The 27999-nt window shown below is 43.3% G+C and overlaps 2 protein-coding genes across 2 annotated transcripts in view; both read right to left on the bottom strand.

The window, feature by feature from the left end:
• Positions 1-8: 8 nt before the first annotated feature.
• On the bottom strand, positions 9-17458 carry LOC129841121 (zinc finger protein ZXDC-like). The gene is made up of 10 exons (XM_055909232.1): positions 15196-17458; positions 14703-14855; positions 13069-13147; positions 12534-12664; positions 12055-12225; positions 11163-11959; positions 10896-10980; positions 10514-10686; positions 10212-10313; positions 9-970 (listed from the first exon to the last, which is right to left on the bottom strand). Exons 1-10 carry the CDS (start codon positions 17198-17200, stop codon positions 884-886), a joined length of 3783 nt encoding a protein of 1260 aa, XP_055765207.1. The 5' UTR covers positions 17201-17458; the 3' UTR covers positions 9-883.
• Positions 17459-18145: 687 nt separating this feature from the next.
• LOC129841104 (copine-9-like) overlaps positions 18146-27999 on the bottom strand; it is a 215800-nt gene continuing 205946 nt past the window's right edge. The window contains exon 20 of the mRNA XM_055909215.1: positions 18146-27438. Coding sequence (XP_055765190.1) covers positions 27164-27438 — 275 coding nt within the window. The 3' untranslated portion in view covers positions 18146-27163. The remainder of the gene's footprint in view (positions 27439-27999) is intronic.

Raw genomic sequence — 27999 nt, 5'->3', positions numbered from 1 at the left:
AATAAATATATAATTGTGCTTTGATCCTTTATTCAAACTCTTGGCGTTTGGATTCAGCCATTTGGTAAACCAAAGATAATAAATAACAAGTAGATGGAAGTCATGACATATTGATAACCATTAGACATTATAAAACAAGTGGACCGGCAACATGTTTTCAACACGGACCGCTCACGTCTCACTCAACCGTAGTTCATATAAGACACAGCCGTAGAAAAATAAATCTACCCCCCCCAAAAAATATTAAAAACTAAATTAAAGCCTAACAAAAAGCATATGCTCAATGGTTCTGGGAGTAAAGTATGTCATGTCTATAAGGCCTCCTAGACAGAAGCTCTGCGAACGAGTGGCTAGAATATGGCACCGTAGCGGCGACTGACAAAACGTCAGTTTGACAAGAGACACGAGGGACCTACTGGATGTGCAATAACACAAGTCTCTTACAATCATGATTGTGGTACAAAACAGGATTTCTGAAATACAGTATAAAGTGAGAGAAAAAGTCCCCAAATGTAACTTTCCTATATTTATGATTCAATTCATCCCAAGGTGCATTTGGTTCTGGGTTCCACTTCTTCCACACCCCAGTTGGACAGAACTTTCTCATCTCGCGTTTCCCCACACCAGAGATAATCAAAACATTGAATGCAGGAAAGATTAAGAAACCAGCTTCTTGTAGGGGAAGATGTTTTAACATTGGTCTCATAACATTGTTGGAGAGAGTGAGGATTTCTCTTGAGTTGGCAGGGGACGTTGGATGTCGTGTGTTAAAACGCCGCATCCCAATTATCCACCCCTTTCCTCCAGAGCCCCAATATCCCTCATCCTTCTCAGAGGACATTGACCCCTGGCTCTGGGCTGACCCTCTCCTCCCTTCTACTCCTCACTCCAGGTCCTGCAGGTTGATGGTGCTTCCTGTGAACTGGGAGTTGTCCGAGCCATTGTCATCCTCTGTCAAAGCAGGAGGTTCCTGAGGAAAGGCAGAAAGAAATGACTCATTTACTTCTATGTTAACTACAGTACAAACAAACACACCACAACCACTGACATTCAAATTCCTTTCATTTTAAAACATTTGGTATTTATGATGCTTTTAGCTGCAAAAGCATCAGCTACTCTTAAAGGGGGTCCACATGAAACATGACATTATTAGTCATGAACTGAAAAACATACATTTAAAACATCACACAGCCTACATATCAGTACATACACACAGCATCTAGGTCTAATACATTGTACAGTGTAAATTACAATACAAGATATATAAAATGGCTGTGTCTCTTCACAGCTCCCTTTGTGCAGTAAGGTGTTCTTTTACAGTCTTTGTAACTGGTTTTATTGCTAACTTGAGTTACCTGGGGTGGCAGAGAGTTCCATGTAGTCATGGGTCTATTTAATACTGCGCTTTTCCCAGCCTCTGTTGTGGACTTGCAGACTGTGAAGGGACCTCTGGTTGCATGTCTTGTGTTGTACCGATGAGTGTCCGAACTGTGTGCCAACTAGAGGTCGACCGATTAATCGGAATGGCTGATTAATCGGGGCCGATTTCAAGTTTTCATAACAATCGGAAATCGGTATTTTTGGGCGCCGATTTTTATTGAATTTATTTTTTACACCTTTATTTAATCTTTATTTAACTAAGCAAGTCAGTTAAGAACACATTCTTATTTTCAATGACGGCCTAGGAACGAGGCAGAACGACAGATTTTTTACCTTGTCAGCTCGGGGGATCCAATCTTGCAACCTTACAGTTAACTAGTCCAATGCTCTAACACTGATTACATTGCACTCCACGAGGAGCCTGCCTGTGCCGCAAATGCAGTAAGCTAAGGTAAATTGCTAGCTAACATTAAACTTATCTTATAAAAAACAATCAATGACTGTCATTGCTCCAATATGTACTTAACCATAAACATCAATGCCTTTCTGAAAATCAATACACAAGTATATATTTTTTAAACCTGCATATTTAGCTAAAAGAAATCCAGGTTACCAGGCAATATTAACCAGGTGAAATTGTGTCATTTCTCTTGCGTTCATTGCACGCAGAGTCAGGGTATATGCAACAGTTTGGGCCGGCTGGCTCTTTGCGAACTAATTTGCCAGAATTTTACGTAATTATGACAACATTGAAGGTTGTGCAATGTAACAGGAATATTTAGACTCATGGATGCCACCCGTTAGATAAAATACAGAACGGAATAAACGTTTTGTTTTCGAGGTGATAGTTTCCGGATTAGTCAAAGGTATATGGTTTAGAGAGAAATAGTCGACGCGTTATAATTCCTGTAATAACTTGCGGCTGAACTTGACAGGGGTTCCTTCATTATTTTACTGTTCATGTCTTCCATAAAGAATGTCTTGATCTACTTCAAATAAGGTCTGTGTTTCGTGCAGGCTTAAACCGCCTCGACGTTTTGATACCCGTGTAAATCTCACTAGGATAAGGTAACGTTTGTCAACATATTTTCATAAATCCACTCTACAAAAAAAAAAGATCTTCGCTTATATTTAGCCAATATTGATCAGAGTTACCTTGTCCTATGGATATCTACACAGTTATAAAATTGGCAAGGTGGTGTAAGCCTACACGAAACACAGACCTTATTTTAAGTGAATCTAAAAAATATCCTGTGGAATAAATGAAGGAACCGCTTTTCAGATTTTGCTAGGTGTCATGGGAATTATGACTCGCACTTTGGTCATCAATTCTTACCATGCCCATTATTAAAATAGGATTTCCTGCATATAGAAATGACAGTTTTTGTTTTCAACATTCATCACAGGTAACTTAAACTCAATTTTTATTCAAACAGTTGAGAGTATTTGTCTCCTAAGCAGACTCTTCAGTATCATTGTCACTTCAAAGCTGTGTGTGTGTATTTATGTATTATATTAAGTTAAAATAAAAAAGTGTTCATTGTTCATTCAGTATTGTTGCAGTTGTCATTATTACAAAAATGTGTGTGTGTGTGTGTGTGTGTGTATGAGATTTATATATATATATAAAACGTTTTATTTTTTATATAAATCGGCCGATTAATCGATATCGGCTTTTTTTGTCCTCCAATAATCGGTATCGGTGTTGAAAAATCATAATCGGTCGACCTCTAGTGCCAACTGCTTGAACAGACAGTTCAGTACCTTCAACACATCAATACCTCGCACAAAGACCCATAGTGACGCAGTCAATCTCTCATCTTTGAGCCAGGAGAGACTGACACCTTCTCTCCGTGTACATTAACTGTGATCGATACGTGCTTCTCTGTTCTGGACCAACTGCAATTCACCTACAGCATGTCCTTCTTTGCCGCACATGACAACACAGCTGGGCGGTAGTCCAGGGGTGAAAAAACTAGGGCCTGTAGGACCTATTTGGTCGACAGATGTCAAGAAGCCATAGCAACGCCCTATCATGGACAGACCTCTCCATTTTAGCAACCATTGAGTCTATATGTTTTGACAATGACAGCTTGCCATCTAGCGTTACACCCAGCAGTTTAATCTCAACTTGCTCAATCGCCACATTATTCAATAGCTCTAAATGAGGTTCAGCATTGAGTGAGTGACTTGTCCAAAAGATTATGCTTTTAGCACGAGATATTTAGAACCAGCTAGTTACACATTCCAAAACTGACTGTGTTGAGCGTCTCCGTGTCTTACTGTTGCAGCCGACGTGTATACTGTTCGAGTTGTCAGCGCACACACAGGCTTTATTCAAGGTCAGCGGAAGGTCATTTGTACTGCCCTGCTGAATACCACACAACTGAATTTGCATGAGAGGCTTCGATTAAACGAAGACCCTGTGTACTACTATAAGTAACTCTCGATCCATAATAAGGCAGAGGATGCAAATCTATAACACCTACATTTTTTCAGCAATAGGTTATGATTAATGACATCGAAAGCTGCACTGAAGTCTAACAAAACAGCGCCCACAATCTCCTTAATATCAATTTCTTTCAGCCAATTAGGAGCCATTTTTGTCAGTGCCGAGCATGTTGAGTGCCCTTCCCTATAAGCATGTTGATAGTTATTTTACAGAAAACAGACTATTTCATCAACATCAAAAAAAATCTTAACGTTTGCTAAGCACTTGTAACAGACTGACTGTACCATTAAAGGGTGCTCTTCTATTTTTATGTACCAGAATGACCTTTGCCTTCCACCAGGTTTGAAGGCACACACTGTCTTCTAGGCTTAAAATCGAATATGTGGCCAACAGGATTCACAATCTATTCTGCTTCCAACCTCAGCAATTTACCATCCAGATTGTTGGTACCAGGTGGTTTGTCCTTATTGAGTCCCACTTTGTAGTTTTGCGTTCCACAATGCTTGTCTTTCATTATTTGGTCTATTATGCATGAATGTAAAGGCTCAGCATTTGATTTTTTCATGTCATACCTAAGTCTGCTAATCTTGTCAACAAAAAAGTTATTAAAATAGTTGGCAACAAGCCATCTGCCTCAATGGAGGATGGAGCAGTTATATTTTTTGCCTAGAATTTAATTTAAAGTACTCCAGAGCATTTTACTTAGAATTGAATTTAAAGTACTCCAGAGCATTTTACTATCATTCATCTTTGTTCCATAGTATAGTTTCTTCTTTTTTGTTTAGTTACTTGATTTCTGATTTTACTGTATGTTTGCCAGTCAGCTGTGTTGTCAGACTTATAGTGCCATCGGAAAGTATTCAGACCCCTTGACTTCTTCCACATTTTGTTATGTTACAGCCTTATTCAAAAATGTACTAAAATCATTTTTATCCCCCCTCAATCTACACACAATACCCCATAATGCCAAAGCAAAGACATTTTTGCAAATATATAAAAAATAAAATAATCACATTTACATAAGTATTCAGACCCTTTACTCAGTACTTTGTTGAAGCACCTTTGGCAGCGATTGCGTTGCTGCACAGCTATTTTCAGGTCTCTCCAGAGATGTTTGATCAGGTTCAAGTCCGGGCTCTGACTGGGCCACTCAAGGACATTCAGAAACTTGTTCCGAAGCCACTCCTGCGTTGACCCTCAGCACACAGCCAAGACATTGTCCTGTAGGAAGATGAACCTGCACCCCAGTCTGAGGTCCTGAGCAGGTTTTCATCAAGGATCTCTGTACTTTGCCCTGTTAATCTTTTCCCCTCGATCCTGACTAGTCTCCCAGTCCCTACCGCTGAAAAACATCCCTACAGCATGATGATGCCACCACCATGCTTCACCGTAGGGATGGTGCCAGGTTTCCTCCAGACGTGACCTTTGGCATTCAGGCCAAAGAGATCAATCTTGGTTTCATCAGACCAGCGAATTTAGTTTCTCATGGTCTGAGTCTTTTAGGTCCTTTTTGGCAAACTCCAAGTGGGCTGTCATGAGTCTTTTACTGAGGACTGGCTTCCATCTGGCCACTACCATAAAGGCCTAATAGGTGGAGTGCTGCAGAGTTGATTGTCCTTCTGGAAGGTTCTCCTATCTCCACAGAGGAACTCTTGAGCTCTGTCAGTGTGACCATTGGGTTCTTGGTCACCTCCCTGACCAAGGCCCTACTCAGTTTGGCTGGGCGGCCAGCTCTAGGAAGAGTCTGGTGGTTCCAAACTTCTTCCATGTAAGAAGGATGGAGGCAACTGTGTTATCTTCAATGCTTCAAACATATTTTGGTACCCTTCCCCAGATCTGTGCCTCGACACAATCCTGTGTCGGAGCTCTACGGACAATTCCTTTGACCTCATGGCTTGGATTTTGCGCTGACATGCACTGTCAACTGTGGGGCCTTTTATAGTGATGGTTCGGATTTCTAAACTTTAAATATGAATCATTAGTTATGCTAGAGACATGAGGTGTGCCATAGTCTACACGAGAAGTTAATGGGTATCTGTAGGAGGAATGCATATGATCAATGCAATTAAGCTTGGAATGTACTGAGTGTAGGGAAAACAATCACGTGGCAGCACTGATAAGGGGGGAGAGCCATGGATTACTGATGAAGGGGGTCGAGGTGAGGTCACATTAAGGGAGAATGACCAATTTATTGCCTGTATCTCTTTATTTTCTGCCTAGCAATAAAGATTCAATGTTTAGCGAGACAGAGGAGACTCCACAGCAAATTGGGGTATATATACCACTAATGGTAGAACCATAGAACCAAGTCTGTTCAGCTGTTCAATCCTCTGGGATGAATAAACTTGGTTTAAGCTTCCATAGTGTCCGTCGAGTTCTTACTCTGATATTTAGAACCTAACAATAGACAGGTGTGTGCCTTTCCAAATCATGTCCAATCAATTGAATTATATATATTTTTCTCCCCAACTTCGTGGTATCCAATCGCTAGTAATTACTATCTTGTCTCATCGCTACAACTCCCGTACGGGCTCGGGAGAGACGAAGGTCGAAAGCCATGCGTCCTCCGAAGCACAACCCAACCAAGCCGCACTGCTTCTTAACACAGCGCGCCTCCAACCCGGAAGCCAGCCGCACCAATGTGTCGGAGGAAACACCGTGCACCCGCCCCCCTTGGTTAGCGCGCACTGCGCCCGGCCCGCCACAGGAGTCGCTGGAGTGCGATGAGACAAGGATATCCCTACCGGCCAAACCCTCCCTAACCCGGACGACGCTAGGCCAATTGTGCGTCGCCCCACGGACCTCCCGCTCAATTTCAAGAGCCTGGGCGCGAACCCAGAGACTCTGGTAGTACAGCTAGCGCTGCGATGCAGTGCCCTAGACCACTGCGCCACCTGGAAGGTCCCCTAATCAATTAAATTTACCACAGGTGGACTACAATCAAGTTGTAGACACATCTCAAGGATGATCAATGGAAACAGGATGCACCTTAGCTCAATTTCAAGTCTCATAGTAAAGGGTCTGAATACTTATGTAAATAAGTTATGTTTATTTTTTAATACATTTGCAAAATGTCTAAAAAACTGTTTTTGCTTAGTCATTATGGGGTATTGTGTGTAGATTGCTGAGGAATTGTTGTTAATCAGTTTTAGAATAAGGCTGTAATATAACCAAATGTGGAAAAAGTCAACGGGTCTGAATACTTTCCAAAGGCACTGTATTTGCCATCATGTATTTGCCTCATCCCTCTCAGCCATACAGTTTATCAATGAATCATCTATCCATGGGGATTTGGCAGTTCTAACAGTCAGTTTCTTGACGGGCGCTTGCCTAGCAGTAACCGGAAGAAGCCGTTTCATAAATGCTTCAAGTGCAGCGTCCGGATGTTCCTCATTACACATCATTTCCACATCTTCCATATAGGAATCATAGCAAAACCTCTTGTATGATCATTTACACACAATTTTAGATCCATTCTTTGGAACTTTGGGCTAGATATGGATATTATAATCATTACATCCAATTTGTGTGGATAACGCGATTGAGGCAATTTCTGCAACATTAGTAAAGGTGTGATCAATACACCTGGGTGATTTAGTTCCTGTTTGTAAATACCCTGGGAGGTTGACTGATGACTTGAAGCATATTGCAGGCAGTGGTTACAGTTTGAAGATTATTTTTGAGTGGGCAGCTTGATGACAAGCAGTCAATATTTAGGTCACCCAGATAATATACCTCTGTTGATCTCACATACATTATTCAACATTTCACAGTCCAAATACTGACTTTTAGCACCTTGACGGTCCATAGCAACTTCCTACGAGAATAGGCTTTAGGTGTGGCAGATGAACCTGTACGCCAAACATCAGTGTCCGACCTCACTAATTCTCGTGGCTGAATGGAAGTCCCCACAGCAATGTTCTAACATCTAGTGGAAAAACTACCCAGAAGAGTGGAGGCTACCATAGCAGCATAGGGGGGAACCAACTCCAGATTAATGGCCATGATTTTAGAACGATATGTTGGATAAGCAGGTGTCCACATACGTTTTCATGTAGTGTACCTAAAATTAAAAAGAGGGGCGTGGATCAGAAAACCAGTCAGTATCTGGTGTGAGCACCATTTGCCTCATGCAGCACGACACATCTCCTTTGCATTTAGTTGATTAGGCTGTTGATTGTGGCCTGTAGAATGTTGTCCCAATCCTCTTAAATGGCTTTGCTAAGTTGCTGGATATTGGTGGGAACTGGAACACGCTGTCGTACACGTCAACCCAGAGCATCCCAAACATGCTCAATGGGTGACATGCCTGTTGAGTATGCAGGCCAATGGAAGAATGACAGATGAGCTTCCCTGGGATAGATTCTGTAGAAATTCTTTGGTTGTGCAAACCCATAGTTCCATCAGCAGTCCGGGTGGCTGGTTTCAGACCATCCCGCAGGTAAAGAAGCAGGAAGTGGAGGCCCTTGGCAGGCATGGTTACACGTGGTCTGCGGTTGTGAGGCTGGTTGGATGTACTGCCAAATTCTCTAAAACGATGGAGGCGGCTTATGGTAGAGAAATTAAAATTAAATTATCTGGCAAAAGCTCTGGTCGACATTCCTGCAGTCAGCATGCCAATTGCACACTCTCAAAACATGAGACATCTGTGGCATTGTGTTGTATGACAAAACTGCACATTTTAGTGGCCTTTTGTCCCCAGCACAAGGTGCAACTGTGTAACGATCATGCTGTATAATCCTCTTCTTGATATGCCACACTTGTCAGTTGGATGGATTGTCTTGGCAAATGAGAAATGCACACTAACAGGGATGCAAACAAATTTGTGCACAAAATGAGAAAAATAAGCTTTCTGTGCTTATGGAATTTTCTGGGATTATTTTTTATTTCAGTTCATGAAACATGGGCCCAACAATTTACATATTGCGTTTATATTTTTGTTTAGTTAAGCAACAACTACCCAGATTATCTGCATTGACCCTTTTTGCACAAACTCTTGAGTCATCACATACGCTTCTGTTACTGTTTATTATCTATCCTGTTGTCTAGTCACTTTATCCATACTTCCATGTACATATCCACCTCAATTACCCCCGACTCTGTACCCAATGTATATAGCCAAGTAATCGTTACTCATTGTGAATTTATTCCTTGTGTTGTTATTTTTCTATTATTTATCTTTTTCTCTCTGCATTGTTGGGAGGGGCTTATGTAAGCATTTTGCTGTTAGTCTACACCTGCTGTTCACGAAGCTTGTGATACATACAATTTGATATCTGACTAGCTATGAGAAATGAGTGTCTTGTCCAGTTAAGAAGTAAATCAAAGAGAATGGGCACAGGCCCTCAGACCGATGTTCCCTCAAACTTTTTGGGGTACTGAGCAAATTTTAGGGCTTATGAGCAGAAACTTGAACATTGTGAGAATTTTGAGCAACTTCTGGGACATGTTTACAGTGAACACTGTGGCTGTACCCTTACAGTTTTAGACAGTAGCCAATAGGCTATTGTGGCTATTTGGGCCTACCAACAAAACCAATGGAGCAAATCCCATAACCTTTTCATATGGAAATAGCTTTTGATTACTATGATATAGCCTACAGTAGCCTGTGTGGTGTTCAATGCAGGCCTACACTGCACGGGGCTTAAAAACGTTTTTACATTATAAAGGGGTTGATATTAATTCATGATTTTGTAATTGGTCTGTAACACCATTGGCCAAATAGGTGACCGTAAATTGCATTCTATTGTGTTGTATGATGCAAGAAACCACTTTACAAAATAAAATCTATTATTATTACCATACATAGAATTAGACAATGTAGGCTACCTCTCTGCCTATTGGCTTATTTACACGTTTTGTGCTTTTCCAGGAAGCAGCAACTTCCCATTGCTGACCTATACTAATCTATAACCAGGTTAATAACTCGCTAATTAGCAAAGAATATCAACAAATGTGCACCTCTGCGCTCTGAACTGAAAAGCACATTCACTCATGGGTAATTGAATGACCGCTTGTGGGCTACGCCAATATAATTCTACTCTGTTGCGCTCTGGCCCTGCAACAAAAATCAGACCCAATCTTGCAAAGTTAGATTTGTTTTGTTGCATTGAAAAGGGGCTGATATAATTCAATCACAGAAAAAAAACTTGATCTATATAGTGGAAACTAACGGGGCAAACTCAGTGAAGCTCAATCTCTTGCATTTCTTCTGTGGAGCAGTCTCGGAGGAAGTGAGTGGCCGCGCACGCGCTCAGCTTAGATGGACATTGCCTCAGACTGCGACAACTTGGCTGCACAGTCATTGGCATTTATTTTTTTTTTAAACCCGTGTCACAAATAAAATGTATTACTAATTCTATGTGCAAAAAAAGCCCACCTGTAGGATGTTGACGGGCAGGTCCACGGTGAGTTGGGAGTGGGAGCTGGAGGGCTGGGAGCTCAGCTGGAAGGCTAGATCCCCGTCGCTGGGAGGGTCATCCTTACACACACACACTTTAAATAATTCATTTGAATCCACAAATCACATTAAAAAGGATTCAACCATGCCAATGGTCATGCATGGACAAGTTAGTATATTTTACTTTGGTCTGTAATACATGCCTTCCTCATCAGCACTCTTGTCTGTGCCATATTAAAAAAAATAGCATTGCAAATGTCCTGGTAGGAGAACCTTCTCACCTGCAAGAGCTGGATCTGCACATACTGGGCCCCGGTGACAGGGTCACGGATAGTCAGCCCCCCATTTGCAGATGCAGAACCTTCACCAAAACGGGCGCTTGTGGGAACCAATGGCGCTGAGGCACTGCTGGCCTTCCCGCCTTTACTCTTCCTCTGACCCAATCCTGAGCTCCCTGTAACAAGAAAGGATTAAATAGTTCAGACTATTACTACTAGGAGCGAAATCACATGAGACTAGTACCGTATCTTTAATGATGCTCTTTCTCTACAACAGATAAAACAAGAGCATAATCACATGAGAAGTTCCTATGATGCTCTTTTTTTTTATATCTATGAATAAAAATGAGCCCAATTGTGAGTGGAGTGTGGGCTATAAATTTACCTGAGCAGGCGGTGGGGCCTCTCTGTTTCCTCTTCTTGGCCAGCTGGATAGCTCTGTAGTCAGTCCGCGCTGAGCCACTACTTTCCTACAAGACAGATAGGAAAAACGTGACACACGAAACAACTGCCGTGACTCGGAACATGTATAGAAACGAGGACATATAACATCATCTTATCTCAACTGAATGTCAAATTAAGGGAAAACACAGTTATTTGAATTTCATTCTTCAAATTCTGTAACCAGAGCGTTAGTTAGTAAGCGACTCACCAGGAAGGAGCAGGGCGAGACTGCCGAGCTGTGGCTGAGCTCAGGCTCTTTCTGTGGGCTGAACGTGCAGCCGCTGCCGTGGCCAGGGAACACAAACTGGGTCAGCACCTTGCCCCCCTCCTGCTGCCCCAGCACCTCCACACAGCCCAAGAGAGGCCCGCTGCCACCCCTGCTCCCTCCAGCCTCAGTCACCTTAGAGGGGGACGAGAGGAGCTTGGGCCCAGTGGGCGCAGCCAGGGGTGAGGGCTCGGCAGCCAGTGTGCTGGAGGAACTGAGGGTGTGTGTGAGTGTATGGTGGTCTGAGGTGGATGTGGCAGCCTGCATGGTGAGGGCTGTGAGGGAGCTGAGGGCCTCGGGGGTGACCGTCTGCACGTCGTCCAGGTTGAGTGTGCCCTGCGGGGGGAGGACTCCCCCAACTGTCCCCTCAAGGTGGCCCATGTCCGCCCCTGCCGCCAGGATGAGCGGGTCCACGGAGGCTTTGGCCATGGTAGCACCGTGCCTGGACGTGCCCAGGGCGGTGCCAACCGAGGCTGGGTCGATGGTGAGGATGCCCGAGCTGACCAGGGACAAGTCCATGGCGAAGGAGCCTGCTGGCCCTGTGCTGCTCACAGGCACCCCGACCCCGTGGGTGGTGGGCGCAGGACCTCCAAGCACAGCAGAGAACAGGGAGCTGAGGTCCAGGTTGGCAAGCTGGTCGCTTCCGGTGACCCCCGAACCAGTTCCTGTGGCAGTGGCGCCGCTGACCAGCTCGCTGCTGGGGGTCAGCGTGGGTGTGGCCTCCAGTTGGCTTAACATGTCTGATTGGAAGAAAGACACACAGTCATTACACAGGCAGTGGGGGTGTTTGAGCATGTGTTTCTTGAGGAACAGAGTACGTGTGTGTGATCCGTACCGGGGCTGAGGTGGTGGTGTTTGAGCATGTGGCTCTTGAGACTACTGCGGGAGGAGAAGTGCTTGCTGCAGTTGGCCACGGGGCAACACGTCCTCAGGCTGCCCGCGTCTTGCTTGTGCTTCTTCGAGTGGATATACAGGCTGCTCCGTGCTGAGAACTTGGCACTGCAGCCTACACAGGCACACACACGTAAGAAGACACATTTATCAGAGGCCCTTTAGAGAGAAGAGCATATCCAACTATCAACCAAAAGTGGTTCAGTCCAAAAATACTTTAAAAAGGGGAAATTAATGTTTTGATTAACCCTACATGGATAAAAGGACGAGGCCAACGGTAAGAGGACAAGGCCCGTATTCATAAAGCATCTCAGAATAGACCATAGCAGTGATGAACTAGGATCGGGCCTCCCCTGTCCATGTCAGCTAATCTTATTCACCATGGCAAACGCTGATCCTAAATTATCTCATGATGACACCTACCGTCTACGTGGCACTCAAAGGGCTTGGTGCCCAGGTGGGTGATGCTGTGGCCCTTGAGGTGCTCTGCCCTGGTGAAGGACTTGCCACATCCCTCCTCTGGGCAGGTGAAGCGCCTGTCGTCGTCATGCTTCCTGAAATAACAGAGGGCAGGGGGGGTGGTGGGGTCTATGTGGTCCAAGGTTCAATTCTTTCGTCATACGTATACAAATATAATGAAATGCTTACTCCTATGGCTCAGGGAGTTTGAGCTATGGGTTTGCTGGCATTCCAGAAAGGAACACACAAAACTGGATGTGTTTTGTAATGGCAAGATGCTTCGGATAAAACTTATGATAAATTACCTTTTTATTATTACTGCATTATCAATTAGGGAAGAGTATGACTCTGAACAATAAATCCAACACTTTCAAACAAGAGTGACAATTTGGTAGGACAGTTGTGAGAGAGGCCCTAAACTAGAACAGAGGACCCACACCATCACAATACCTAAACACCTCAGGGATGGAAAGTTGAGTGAGGGACAGCATTAAGTTACCTTTTGTGCCTAAGTAACTTGGACATGCTGGTGAAGGACCAGCCACAGGCCTCTGAGTCGCAGATGAATGGCCTCTCGCCTGAAACCGAAAGAGGAGACTTAGCCTAGGCATGAGTAACTATACTACTGGTGAAACATGGACAACATAATATGGATTTGTGTCTGTGTTTTGATATTAATATCATACGAGCATTTATTGGTCGTGTACACAGATTTGCAGGTGTTATAGCAAGTGCAGCGAAATGCTTATGTTACTAGCTACAACAGTGCAGTAGAATATACACTATATACACAAAAGTATGTGGATACGCCTTCAAAGCAGTAGATTTGGCTATTTCAGCCACAACCGTGGCGGAAAGGTGTACAAATTCAAGCACCCAACCATTCAATCTCCATAGAAAAATATTGGCAGTAGAATGGCCATACTGAAGAGCTCAGTGGCTTTCAACGTGGTACCGTCATAGGATGACTCCTTTGTAACAAGTCAGTTCGTCAAAACTTCTGCCCTGCTAGAGATGCCCCGGTAAACAGTAACTGCTGTTACTGCTCAGCCGCAAAGTGGTAGGCCACACAAGCTCACAGAACGGGACCGCCGAATGCTGAAGAGCGTAAAAATAGTCTGTCCTCGATTGAAACACTCACTACCGAGTTCCTAACTGCCCCTGGAAGCAACATCAGCACAAGAACTGTTCGTTGGGAGCTTCATGAAATGGGTTTCCATGGCCGCGCAGCCGCACACAAGCCTAAGATCACCATGCACAATGCCAAGTGTCGGCTGGAGCAGTGGAAATGCGTTCTCTGGAGTGATGAATCCCGCTTCACCATCTGGCAGTCCGACCGACGAATCTGGGTTTTGCAGATGCCAGAATGCTACCTGACTCAATGCATAGTGCCAACTGTAAAGTTTGGTGGAAGAATAATGGTCTGGGGCTGTTTTTCATGGTTCGAACTAGGCCCCTTAGTTCCCGTGAAGGGAAATCAACGCTACAGCCTAGAATGACATTCCAGACTATTCTGTGCTCCAACTTTGTGGATGGCCCTTTCCTGTTTCAGCATGTCAATGCCCCTGTGCACAAAGCAACATCCATACAGAAATGGTTTGTTGAGATCGGTGTGGAAGAACTTGACTGTCCTGCACAGAGCCCTGACCTTAACCCCATCGAGCACCTTTGGGATGAATTGGCACACCGACTGCGAGCCAGGCCTAATCGCCCAACATCAGTGCCCGACCTCACTAATGCTCTTGCTGAATGGAAGCAAGTCCTTGAAGCAATGTTCCAACATCTATTGAAAAGCCTTCCCAGAAGAGTGGAGGCTGTAAAAGCAACAAAGGAGGGACCAACTCCATATTAATGCCCACGATATTGGAATGAGATGGTCGACAACAGGTGTCCACATACTTTTGGTCATGCAGTTTACGTGTTGACAGTTTTGTTAGTCGCTTTGGATCAAAATTAATCTGTGGCAGTTTTCGCTCAGCTTATAAAAAGCGTTAAGTGACCATAAATGTTAAAATTGAATGTGATATAGTATGGGAACATTTCAGGTGGATGCTACTCATGACAATGTAAAGTGCACTCAGACCTTTGGAAAAGTGTTAAGGCTATATAAACATATCAATCACTATGAAGTACCTGTGTGGCTGCGCATGTGGATCTTGAGGCGGCAGGCCTTGTCATAGCGCTTGTCGCAGCCCGGATAGGTGCAGGTGAACTGGCCCGTCTCGCGGAAGTGTGTGCGGTTGTGGGAGAATAGGGCACTGTAGGTGATGAAGGTCTTCTCACAGCCTGAGGAGACACACACACACACAGGCAGAGGATAAATACACACACAGAGAAAAAAAAGTTACTTCTGTGACAATATATATGAATACACGTGCATATAGACTCACTTTAAACAATGTGAAAATGAGAGTCTCAACATCATTCTGTTACCAAGGAATTGCCCATTAAATAGTTGTTCAGGTGAAATGAATGTTCAGAATGATGATTCAAGTTTCAATGTCACATGCACAAGTACAGTGAAATGCCTTTCGAGTTTACAAGGAAGGCATTTGACTACACAAGCGCATATGACATTGAAACATCATTCTGAACATTTATTTCACCTGAACAACATTCGCCTCACCTGGAAATTCGCACTTGTGCGGCCTCTCGGGTTCAAAATGGGCCCGCTGGTGATTGGTCAGCCGGGTGGCGCTGCGGAAGCGCTCACTGCAGATTTCACACACGAAGGAGTTCTCTTGGTCGTGCTGCTTCACGTGCGCCTTCAGGTTGTAGACCGTGGTGAAGCGGCGGCCGCAGCCCTCCCACTCGCACTTGTGTGGCCGCACCTTGTCGTGAGACTGGAGGTGGCGTTTGAGCTTGTAGGAGGTGGTGAAGGCCCAGCTGCAGCCCTCAAAGGTGCACTTGAAGGGCCTCTGGTCCTCAGTGTGGTTGAGAAGGTGCATCTTGACCTTTTGGCGAGCGTCGAAGGTGCTGGGGCAGCCGGGCTGGGGGCAGCGGTACGTTGTGACTAAGGCACCTTTCTTGGAGAGTCCTGAAGCACCGATGAAGCTGACAGGCTGGAAGTCGTCGTTGTCGACACAGTCGACGAAAGAACCCTCTGGCCGCAGGGACACCAAGTCACCCTCGCTTATGGCACACAGCGTCCCGCTCTCCTGTTTGATGCCTGGACACGAGTCCAGAGAGGCGCCAAACTCTGACAATGAACAGTGGTCAGCCAGAGTCAGTTCGGAGTCGCTTGTGGACATGCCAAGCCTATGCTCTTCGTGGTGACCAGTCCGAATAACTGCCACGTTGCTGATTTTCCCAATGGATTTGGTCCCGCTGTCATAGTTGAGAAGCACTATGTCCTCATTGTCTTTCATTCCAAGGTGTTCCTTCAAGCCGACCATTCCGTCATCTTTGTGGGTGTAACCCTCTGGAGGTGCTGCTAGAGTCAGTATCCCGTTTTCTATGGTTACTATGATGCTTTGGTTGTTTATCATGATGGTTCCAGAGAAAGTCTCGTTGGCAGAGGCCCCATCTGCATTGGCGGAAGCAGAGAGGCTCGTGCCAGGGTCGGAAATGAAGTCGGAAGTCTCCATAGTGTCGCTCATTTCCACGATATAGGTGTTTTCTGAAATCAAGGCACTGCGTTCTCTAGCTTCGGGCTGAGAACGTAATTCGTCTGCCGCGCCACTGTCAATGTTGTCAAGGTGGCCGCATATGTTATCGCCATATTCGTTTGTCAAAACAGCGTTTTCATTCTCCGTTTCATAACACATAGACTGTTTTTCATTCGGTACAGTTGCCTCACCCTCACTATTTGAACTTGAATTTAATACACTACACTGAGGAGCAGTTATTTTCAAGGCCCTGCCTGCTAAATTGTTCAAATTCTCGTCTGATTCAATAAGGGCATTGGTGTTTTGAACCTCCATCGAATTAAATGGAATGATTTTGGAATCTTCAGGCTTCTTACCGCTTATTGTATCTCCATCTTTGGATGGATTTCCCAGTCCGTCTTTATTTGTGTCATTTCCATCCTCTTGGACAATGTTGAAAACCACATACAATTCCTCGGTGTTTTTATTCGCGCTAGCCGTGGTGTTGCTCCTGTAGGCCGCCGTGCTCTCGCTCGCCAATGACTGCAACAGGGAGGCGCCGTCTTCATGTTGCTGCCGTAAAACCGCAATTTGCAGTTGCTGCGAATGTTCCTCTTCCCCCTCAAAGAAAGGCAACGCCATTTGCAATATGCTATCCCCACTTTCAACATCATATTTGTAACCCGTCCTCAAATCTTGTGGAGGTAGTTGTGTGTTCAGCTCCCTTTCTTTCAAAGTATTCACGTTACGAAGTCCCACACTCGCTGTTTGGGCTTGAAGAGGGCTATTATTTTTACCGTTCTGCTTGCAGACGGGCAAGCAAACACCGCTGCCATTTTCTACCAGCAGGCGAAATGGAGCTGTCCTCGGCCTATTGTTGTTGTTGCTTTGCAGTTCGTGCGATTCCAAATTATCCTCTGCTTCGTTCTCGTTCGAAATGGAGCGAGAAAGTGTCGTTGTCCTAAACTGAGACGAGCCTGTTCTACGTGGGGCGCCATGTTGATAGTAAATGTTTTGGGCATCAGAAAGCCCCTGGATTTCCATCTTGGTATCCCTGTAGCAGGCTGCAGTGCATAAAGGGCCCGCCCTTCCCACAAATGGGGAAGGCGAGCCGGTAAGCAACGCCAAAGTTTATCGTAAACCGTGGCCGGAATGGATGGATAACAAACCGATGGAATGGAACTATTTGTATCTTATTGCAAAGTTCAAAACCATTCAAACGCCCTGCGGTGCCGTAATACATACTCGTTACATTCATGTTATCACTGTATTGAATATTTTCTGAAAGCAAAATTTGTTTTGCATTGTATGTGGTCTTACAAAAATGTATGGTTTACGGGAGATTGTTATTATTGAGGACCACTAGGTGGCACTATAAGCTCATTACTGTCCAAACGATTTTACATAGTTGAAACAAATGTCTAACTTTTCAAAGGAGAACAAGACATAAAAAGTACTAATTCATTCATGTCTTTAAAATTAAACAAACGTTTAGTTGTCTTATATGTTTGAATGGTTACTTAATTCTCTAAATTACTTTGAGCTTACCTGTGTATGCAACTCTTGATAGTCTGTCTGCAAGCCTCTGTATGCACACTAATATACACTTTTTTATACACTTTTAATATACTAATATACACTTTTCTGTCAATGTACAATCAGTAATGTCATTAATATATAATGTGTTTAAATGTGTTAATACTAACAGTGTATTTTATTTTGTATGAAAGTCTTTCAGGATTAGTAATTCACTGTAAGGCAGAAATCTTTCTCTAAGATTCACAGATTTCCATGTAGGCCTATTAAGCATACACATAAATAGTTACAGACAACAGTCCAGGCAGACATCCACCATGCACATTAGTAATGAATATGATGATCTATTTTGGGGGAATGAGATGCACTGTCCATGGCAATGACCTTTCTTAAAGCATGCATGATTTTGTTAACTCCAGGAACAAACATAATCTGCCAACTTTAATAGTGAGATAAGTCTTAATCATATATCTTTATTTGATTTCTAAGATAAGCTATATAAAACAAATGGACAAATTTACAAATAGGTTTTGACCAACACAAGCAGATAAGGAATAACATAGATATACATTTACAGAATCATTATAGAAAGAAAATCAGGAGGAAGACAGATCACATAATATTCTGTACATGAACTACGATATATTTACATTAGGTATACTTGTAAGCAAACACTGTCACAAAACACTTGAATAAGCAAAGGGGATTGTAAGCAGCATATAGTTTATGTCTGTCAAGCCTAGTTCAATGAGAAGGTTAAACTTATACTGTACACAGAACACAGCCAGATATTCATGCTTTATGCAAAAATATTCAACAGGTGATGTGAATTGAAGTTTACTTTGGTACTTCTACACGCATGCACTATGTTTAAACGTTGTATCTATTAGAATTTTATCTACTATTCAAATGCTCCATTATCTTTTTTGGTTCTTATATATCTATATATAAAAAAACAATTTTTTAACCTTTATTTAACCAGGTAGGCCAGTTGAGAACAAGTTCTCATTTACAACTGCGACCTGGCCAAGATAAAGCAAAGCAGTGCGACACAAACAACAACACAGAGTTACACATGGAATAAACAAACGTACAGTCAATAACACAATAGAAAAGTCTATATACAGTGTGTGCAAATGAAGTAAGATTAGGGAGGTAAGGCAATAAATGGGCCATAGTGGCGAAATAAATTACAATTGACCAATTAAACATTGGAGTGATAGATGTGCAGAAGATGAATGTGCAAGTAGAGATACTGGGGTGCAAAGGAGCAAAGAAAAAATAACAATATGGGGATGAGGTAGTTGGGTGGGCTATTTACAGATGGGCTATGTACAGGTGCAATGATCTGTAAGCTGCTCTGACAGCTGATGCTTAAAGTTAGTGAGGGGAATATGAGTCTCCAGCTTCAGGGATTTTTACAGTTCGTTCCAGTCATTGGCAGCAGAGAACTGGAAGGAAAGGAGGCCAAAGTAGGAATTGGCTTTGGGGGTGACCAGGGAAATATACCTGCTGGAGCACGTGCTACGGGTGGGTGCTGCTATGGTGACCAGTGAGCTGAGATAAGGTGGGGCTTTACCAAGCAAAGACTTATAGATGAGCTGGAGCCAGTGGGATTGGCAACGAATATGAAGCAAGGGCCAGCCAAAGAGAGCATACAGGTAGCAGTGGTGGGTAGTATATGGGGCTTTGGTGACAAAACGGATGGCACTGTGATAGACTGCATCCAATTTGCTGAGTAGAGTGTTGGAGGCTACTTTGTAAATGACATCGCCGAAGTCAAGGATGGGTAGGATAGTCAGTTTTACGAGGGTATGTTTGGCAGAATGAGTGAAGGATGCTTTGTTGCGACATAGGAAGCCGATTCTAGATTTAATTTTGGTTTGGAGATGCATAATGTGTGTCTGGAAGGAGAGTTTACAGTCTAACCAGACACCTAGGTATTTGTAGTTGTCCACATATCAGAACAAGTCAGAACCGTCCAGAGTAGTGATGCTAGACAGTCGGGCAGGTGCGGGCAGCGATCGGTTGAAGAGCATGCATTTAGTTTTACTTGCATTTAAGAGCAGTTGGAGGCTACGGAAGGAGTGTTGTATGGCATTGAAGCTCGTCTGGAGGGTTGTTAACACAGTGTCCAAAGAAGGGCCAGAAGTATACAAAATGGTGTCGTCTGCATAGAGGTGGATCAGAGAATCACCAGCGACAAGAGCGACATCATTGATGTATACAGAGAAAAGAGTCGACCAGAGAATTGAACCCTGTGACACCCCCATAGAGACTGCCAGAGGTCCGGACAACAGGCCCTCCGATTTGACACACTGAACTCTGTCTGAGAAGTATTTGGTGAACCAGGCGAGGCAGTCATTTGAGAAAACAAGGCTGTTGAGTCTGCTGATAAGAATGCTGTGATTGACAGAGTCAAAAGCCTTGGCCAGGTTGATGAATACGGCTGCACAGTATGGTCTTTTATCGATGGCAGTTATGATGTCGTTTAGGACCTTGAGCGTGGCTGAGATGCACCCATGACCAGCTCAGAAACCAGATTGCATAGCGGAGAAGGTACAGTGGGATTCGAAATGGTCGGTGATCTGTTTGTTAACTTGGCTTTCGAAGACCTTAGAAAGGCAGGATAGGATAGATATGGGTCTGTAACAGTTTGGGTCTAGGGTGTCTCCCCCTTTGAAGAGGGGGATGACCGCGGCAGCTTTCCAATCTGTGGGGATCTCAGACGATAAGAAAGAGAGGTTGAACAGGCTAGTAATAGGGGTTGCAACAATTGCGGCAGATAGTTTTAGAAAGAGAGGGTCCAGATTGTCTATCCCAGCTGATTTGTAGGGGTCCAGATTTTGCAGCTCTTTCAGAACATCAGCTATCTGGATTTGGGTGAAGGAGAAATGGGGGAGGCTTGGGCAAGTTGCTGTGGGGGGTGCAGAGCTGTTGACCGGAGTAGGGGTAGTCAGGTGGAAAGCATGGCCAGCCATAGAAAAATGCTTATTGAAATTCTCAATTATCGTGGATTTATCGGTGGTGACAGTATTTCCTAGCCTCAGTGCAGTGGGCAGCTGGGAGGAGGTGATCTTATTCTCCATGGACTTTACAGTGTCCCAGAACTTTTTGGAGTTTGTGCTACAGGATGCACATTTCTGTTTGAATAAGCTAGCCTTTGCTTTCCTAACTGCCTGTGTATATTGGTTCCTAACTTCCCTGAAAAGTTGCATATCGCGGGGGCTATTCGATGCTAATGCAGAACGACACAGGATGTTTTTGTGCTGGTCAAGGGCAGTCAGGTCTTGAGTGAACCAAGGGCTATATCTGTTCCTGGTTAATTTTGTTTTGAATGGGGCATGCTTATTTAAGATGGTGAGGAAAGCACTTTTAAAGAATAACCAGGCATCCTCTACTGACGAAATGAGGTCAATATCCTTCCAGGATACCCGGGCCAGGTCGATTAGAAAGGCCTGCTCGCTGAAGTGTTTAAGGGAGCGTTTGACAGTGATGAGGGGTGGTCGTTTGACCGCGGACGCATTACGGTCGCAGGCAATGAGGCAGTGATCAATGAGGCAGTGATCGCTGAGATCAGACAGCAGAGGTGTATTTAGAGGGCAAGTTGGTCAGGATGATATCATTTTTACTTTTGCGTTTTACTAAGAAAAGGCTATGTTTTTTATTTAAGTAGTATGTGTTCAGGAAGTGGAAATTAGTCTAAGCTATAAGAAGTTTGTTAATGGATATTTATATTTTGTGTGTTAAGTTATCATTTCAGTTTTACTTGGTGTTATCACTGTTACACACAATACACACTATGAGGGTGCCCGTGTTTATGGATTTGGGGTTGTACCTGGTAGGTTCCATGATCATTTAGGAGAGATTGAGGGCATCTAGCTTAGATTGTGGGACGGCCGGGGTGTTAAGCATGTCCCAGTTTTGGTTACCTAACAGTGCAAACTCTGATAAGAAATGGGGGGCAATTAATTCACATACGGTGTCCAGGGCACAGCTGGGGTCTGTAACAAACGGCAACAGTGAGAGACTTATTTCTGGAGAGGTGGATTTTTAAAAGTAGAAGCTCGAACTGTTTGGGCACAGACCTGGATAGTGTGACAGAACTCTGCAGGCTATCTCTGCAGTAGATTGCAACTCCACCCCCTTTGGCAGTTCTATCTTGGCGGAGAATGTTATAGTTGGGGATGGACATTTCTGAATTTTTGGTGGCCTTCCTAAGCCGTTTTGGCAGTTCCTGTATACTATACAGTGTACAACAAAGAATATTGTCGGAATTCAATACACAATCCGATATCATACAAAACCAACCCAGCATAGAACACTCATCAAATATTTAGAAATGTTTTAGTCAATTTAAAATGTGAAAAACGGTTATTCTCGATGACGACAACCATCAGAAATGTGTTGACTAATCAGGTTAGCGTTCAAAATAATGGAATTATGACTTGCATTGAATCAATTAAAAATAGAATCCTGCCTACTCACACTTGTGGGATTATGACAGAATTAAGGCCACGTATCCATATCCCAATGTCATAAATCATAAGACAACCCTTCATACTATTGTCCATCTTATTCTATAGCCCCTGTTGACCTACTGTTACAATGTCCCAAATGCTTGATCATTCCCCAAAAGTTTGGTGACAAATGTTTCCCTAATGGTTCATCTCTTCCCAGGGTATCTAAGGGCCACTTCCCAATACGGTTTAAGTCCAAAATTCTCCTTAAGTGCTGTAGGAAAAAGGAACGATGGCATTTGGCACGACATCGACTAACTGTTGTTGTGCAATTTACTTACAGAGAAATCAAATTTGTGCAAGAGAAGCTATGTCTGTTTTTGACACATCCCCAGAAAGCTGTCAGAAGGTTAATGGCAGTCTTTTTAGTAGTAGTAACTATCACTATGGTGGAGTGAGTGAGTGAGTGAGTGAGTGAGTGAGTGAGTGAGTGAGTGAGTGAGTGAAGAGTGAGTGAAGAGTGAGTGAGTGGAGTGAGTGAGTGAGTGAAAGAAAATAGAGAATAAAGTGTGTATGCAGTAAAAGAGAGAGAAATCAAACAAGTCGGAATAGAGACTTGACTGTGAACAAAATCTCTGTGTTTGAATGATCCGTTATAGTCAGGAATTTCTCAAAGAAAAAATATATAATAACAAGACAAGTAGGCCTACAAAAAAATGACATGCATTGTAAATAAACTTGTGTAGATCCTATGAGCCCGGCCAAAATAATGAAAAAATATAGACCCATATCTTGGAAACCAGAGTTGTGGCGGAAAGAAACCATGCATAAATATGCAAAGTAAATCAGCCCATTGCAACTCCTTCGAAACAGGCTTAGTGGCGAGGGACCCCACTTTTGAGAACAATTTATGCTGAGGCACAATCTCTTTCTCTTCGCTCCTCTTTCTAGCAAAAATGGAGTGACGCAAAGTTGACCCTGATGCTTTGACATGTTATTTGCTATATCTAAGCACTTAAGTGTTTGAAAGACGGAGCAGGTTTTGCCACCATTGACCAAAAGCTTGGAAAAGTTTACATTTGGAAGGGGGAAATCAAGGAGAAGTAAAAAATATTGCCTAGGTACTGTGGTATATTCAGACCAGTGTTTGGGTCAGAATGAACCTGTGGAGGGACGTCAGTTGGACGTCAGACGACCAGTTGTATGGTGGTAGAAAAATAAATGGGGGCGCTAAAGCTATTTCCATCTCAAGACAATTTTAATTTCCGACCCGTCATTTGAAAGATCAAGACTTCGCTCTCAACAGGAGTACGCATTGCCAGCCAGCAGGCCCTTAAGTTATTTCAATATTCACACATCCTGTCTCTGAATGTATTTTCTGATCTGTAATATAGAGCTTTCACAGGCCATCATATGAAACATATATACATTTCAACACGTGGAATATATCAGTAATATAGAGAATATATTTATCATGAGGTAACGTGGCTAAGATATCCAAATACATACATACATACATACATAAATAGATACATATAGTGAGGACTGGCATAAAACAATATAATCACTTTTCAATCGCCCCCTGGGCAAGAGGAACCAGTCCTTAAACAAGGACATGATGTACAGATATATGAACACAATGGCCGTTTCTCAATATGCATACTACCGTGCTGCACACTCTCATGCTCCGAGTGCATTCTCCGACCATGTTCTCTTGAGTACATTCTTATGAGGACGAGAGTGTGGAGAATGCATAAAACAATACATTTGAGAAGCACTCGCACTCCCTCTACTGTACTACCTCACAATTCACCACCACTGAACCTTCTTCCAGCCAGGACAATGGCAACAATAGACGAAACAAGATATACACAAAGCAAACGTTTTACTTTATAATTATCAGCTAGATCTGTGAATCGTAATAATCTAGCTAGCCAACTAGTTAAACAGGAAAAAATGACTTACAACTAATGTTATGCAAGGTAGATGTACAATTGAAGTTGGAAGTTTACATACACTTACGTTGGAGTCATTAAAACTCGTTTTTCAACCACTCCACAAATTCTTTGTTAACAAACTATAGTTTTGGCAAGTCGATTAGGATATCTACTTTGTGCATGACGCAAGTCATTTTCCCAACAATTGTTTACAGACAGATTATTTCACTTATAATTCACTGTATCACAATTCCGGTGGGTCAGAAGTTTACATACACTAAGTTGACTGGGTCTTTAAACAGTTTGGAAAATTCCAGAAAATGATGTCATGTCTTAGAAGCTTCGGATATGCTAAATGACATCATTTGAGTCAAATGGAGGTGTACCTATGGATGTATTTCAAGGCCTACCTTCAAACTCAGTGCCTCTTTGCTTGACATAATGGGAAAATCAAAAGAAATCAGCCAATACCTCATAAAATAAATTGTAGACCTCCACAAGTCTGGTTCATCCTTGGGAGCAATTTCCAAACACCTGAAGGTACCACGTTCATCTTAGCAAACAATAGTACGCAAGTATAAACACCATGGGACCACGCTGCCGTCATACCGCTCAGGAAGGAGACGCGTTCTGTCTCCTAGAGATGAACGTACTTTGGTGCGAAAAGTGCAAATCAATCCCAGAACAACAGCAATGGACCTTGTGAAGATGCTGGAGGAAACAGGTACAGAGGTATCTATATCCACAGTAAAACAAGTCCTATATTGACATAACCTGAAAGGCCGCTCAGTAAGGAAGAAGCCACTGCTCCAAAACCGCCATAAAAAATCCAGACTACGGTTTGGCTATTGTACTTTTTGGAGAAATGTCCTCTGGTCTGATGAAACAAAAATAGAAATGTATAAATATATAAAATTAAAATAAATAAATAAATATATAAACTATATAAGTAAAAATAGAAACTTAAGGACAACAAAGTCAAGATATTGGAGTGGCCATCACAAAGCCCTGACCTCAATCCCATAGAACATTTGTGGGCAGTACTGAAAAAGCATGTGCGAGCAAGGAGGCCTACAAACCTGACTCAGTCACACCAGCTCTGTCAGGAAGAATGGGCCACAATTCACCCAACGTATTGTGGGAAGCTTGTGGAAGGCTTCCCGAAACGTTTGACCCAAGTTAAACAATTTAAAGGCAATGCTACCAAATACTAATTGAGTGTATGTAAACTTCTGACCCACTGGGAATGTGATGAAAGAAATAAAAGCTGGAATAAATCATTCTCTCTACTATTATTCTGACATTTCATATTCTTAAAATAAAGTGGTGATCCTAACTGACCTAAGACAGGGCATTGTTACTAGGATTAAATGTCAGGAATTGTGAAAAACTGAGTTTAAATGTATTTGGCTAAGATGTATGTAAACTTCTGACTTCAACTGTACATATTTCATTGGTAGCTACCAATTCTTCATGGCTAGCTAGCTAGCCAGTTTGCCCTATTGACTTACTATGCACATACCCATTCACTGAACCGTCTTCCAGTCAGGTCAACAATGGCAATAGCAACGAATCAAGATATACACAAAGCAACCGTTTTACTTCATAACTATCAGCTAGCATAATTATGTAGCTAAACAGATATTTTAACATGCAAAAATTATCTAAAACTAATATTATGTGAGATAGATTCTTCATGGGTTGCTAGCTAACAATTCTTTGTGGCTATCTGGCTAGCTAACAGTACTAGTTGCTAGCCAGTTAGCCCTATTAACCTATTATGGGCTTGTGATATACGGTATGTAGGCAGATAAACATGCCAAAATGGACACCGCCTGTATTTATTAACGTATCAAAATAAAATATTATAGTCAGGCAATATATGAGATGTGAATAAGCAACATTTCATTCTGAATAGATGTGTATTTTCTCTTGCTTCAGCTCAAATAATGGCCACCATTGATTTCAATACATTTTGTGTCATTTTTTACGTGTTTGCATCATATTTCTTTGCATACTTTCCGTTGAAGCTTGCATTGATGCATGCTTCAACATAAGCACAAATGGAGTACACATTCCAGAAGTGCCCTCTGTGCTTCGTTTCGCATACTTTGATTTGAACTCATACTCTGACCCTCCCGTGCTCCAATTTGCGTGCTCGGAGCACGGTAGTATGCATTTTGAGAAACACCCAATGACTCCAGATCCCGAGGCTGAGACCTCAACCGTCCAGAGACGCCATCTTGTTACCGTCTCCCTTGTTTTGCGAAACTCATCCAAAAGCTTTCAGAAATGCCCTGAGAAGAAATCAAACATGAATAGACTTCCTGTGCCTTTCACTTGTTTTGGATATTAACCGGCTGTCCCACTTTCTTCAATGTTTGTATTGTGTCATTGTACACATGGAAATATACATTGGCCAGAGAGTGAACAAAGTAAAGTACTGCCATTGCAACCCAAGTGGCCAATTTGTTTCCGTTTTGGACCACAAAAGATGTGAGAATGAAACACTCATTGCATGCGTGGCTAGTGAGGCATAGGAAAAAATGGTGAACATCGATCGCTCTTTCTGTCAGTTGAGAAGCCCACAAACCCACAAACTCTTTTTTTCCAGCGTTTAACCGTGACCATTCCTTGACCCCTGCATAAAAAAGAAGCTAAGGGGCCAGTGAGGGGTTGGCAACCACGGAAGGAGTTCCAACAGTTCTCGCTCCAAAGGTCATGCTCCATTTGACCCTTGTTAAGCTGTACATTAAGTTGTTACATCACAGCATGGCGGTGTTCACCAGGCAGGGAATCGCTACTGCAGTCTGTGGGTGTGTGTGTGTGTGTGTGTGTGTGTGTGTGTGTGTGTGTGTGTGTGTGTGTGTGTGTGTGTGTGTGTGTGTGTGTGTGTGTGTGTGTGTGTGTGTGTGTGTGTGTGTGTGTGTGTGCGTGCGTGCGTGCGTATGTGCACCCCAACGGCTTCAGTGTGTGTCTCTTCAGGTATTTGCTGCAACTGAAAATGGTCCAAACAATGTCTCTAAACCCAAGAACCCAAGACCCCCACCCCCACCCAAACCCAAACCCCTCTCTCAGATGCGCAGCTTGTGGAGTCCTGGCGGGGTGGTAGTGGTGGTGGAGGAGGCGGGCAGGGCGGGCTGGGGCTCGATGTCCCTCGTCTTCATGAAACCCAGCAGCTGCTCAGGGATTTCTGCCAACACGTCCTTGGCCAGCCGTGCCATGCTCAGCACCTGGTTGCCCTGGCGGTCTATGTAGTCCCGGAAAGGCACAAACTGGACTATGTCTCGCTCGGCAATGCGCCCCTTAGAGGACACTCTGACCTCGTCACCGTCCAGTTCCTCCATCGCTATGGAGCGGGAACAGACAGAGGCAGAGGTAGAGAAATGGGGTAGAGGCAGGGAAAGAAAGGGAGTTAGAGACATAGTTAGAGTCATAGACAGAGACTGAGAGAGTCAGACAGAGAGTCAGAGTCAGAGTCAGGGACAGAGATGACGTCACGTAAATCCATTATTAGACAGAATGTTGTTTGTGTTATTAATGTGTGTTGGATTTGTGATAAATATGGGACCCTACCAGTGGAGGCTGCTGAGGGGAGAATGGCTCATAATAATGGCTGGAACGGATCAATTGGAATGGCATCAAACAGCTGGAACCATATGTTTGATGTTTTTGAAACCATTCCGCTGATTCTGCTCCAGTCATTACCATGAGCCCATTCTCCCCAATTAAGGTGCCACCAGCCTCCTGTGTCACTTTGTTTGCCAAAAGCGCAACTAATAACATAATAGTAGGTCAAAGACATAATTCTGTACATAAAAGCCCCAGAGCAAACATATTTAAAAAACATCTTCCTGAAACTTCATTCTTACATTATTAGGAGTGATTTTAATATAACAAACGGCATCCA

The sequence above is a fragment of the Salvelinus fontinalis genome, chromosome 3, assembly GCF_029448725.1.
Source record: "Salvelinus fontinalis isolate EN_2023a chromosome 3, ASM2944872v1, whole genome shotgun sequence".
In the NCBI taxonomy this organism is placed as follows: Eukaryota; Metazoa; Chordata; class Actinopteri; order Salmoniformes; family Salmonidae; genus Salvelinus; species Salvelinus fontinalis.
This window is presented reverse-complemented; position numbering and strand designations above follow the sequence as displayed.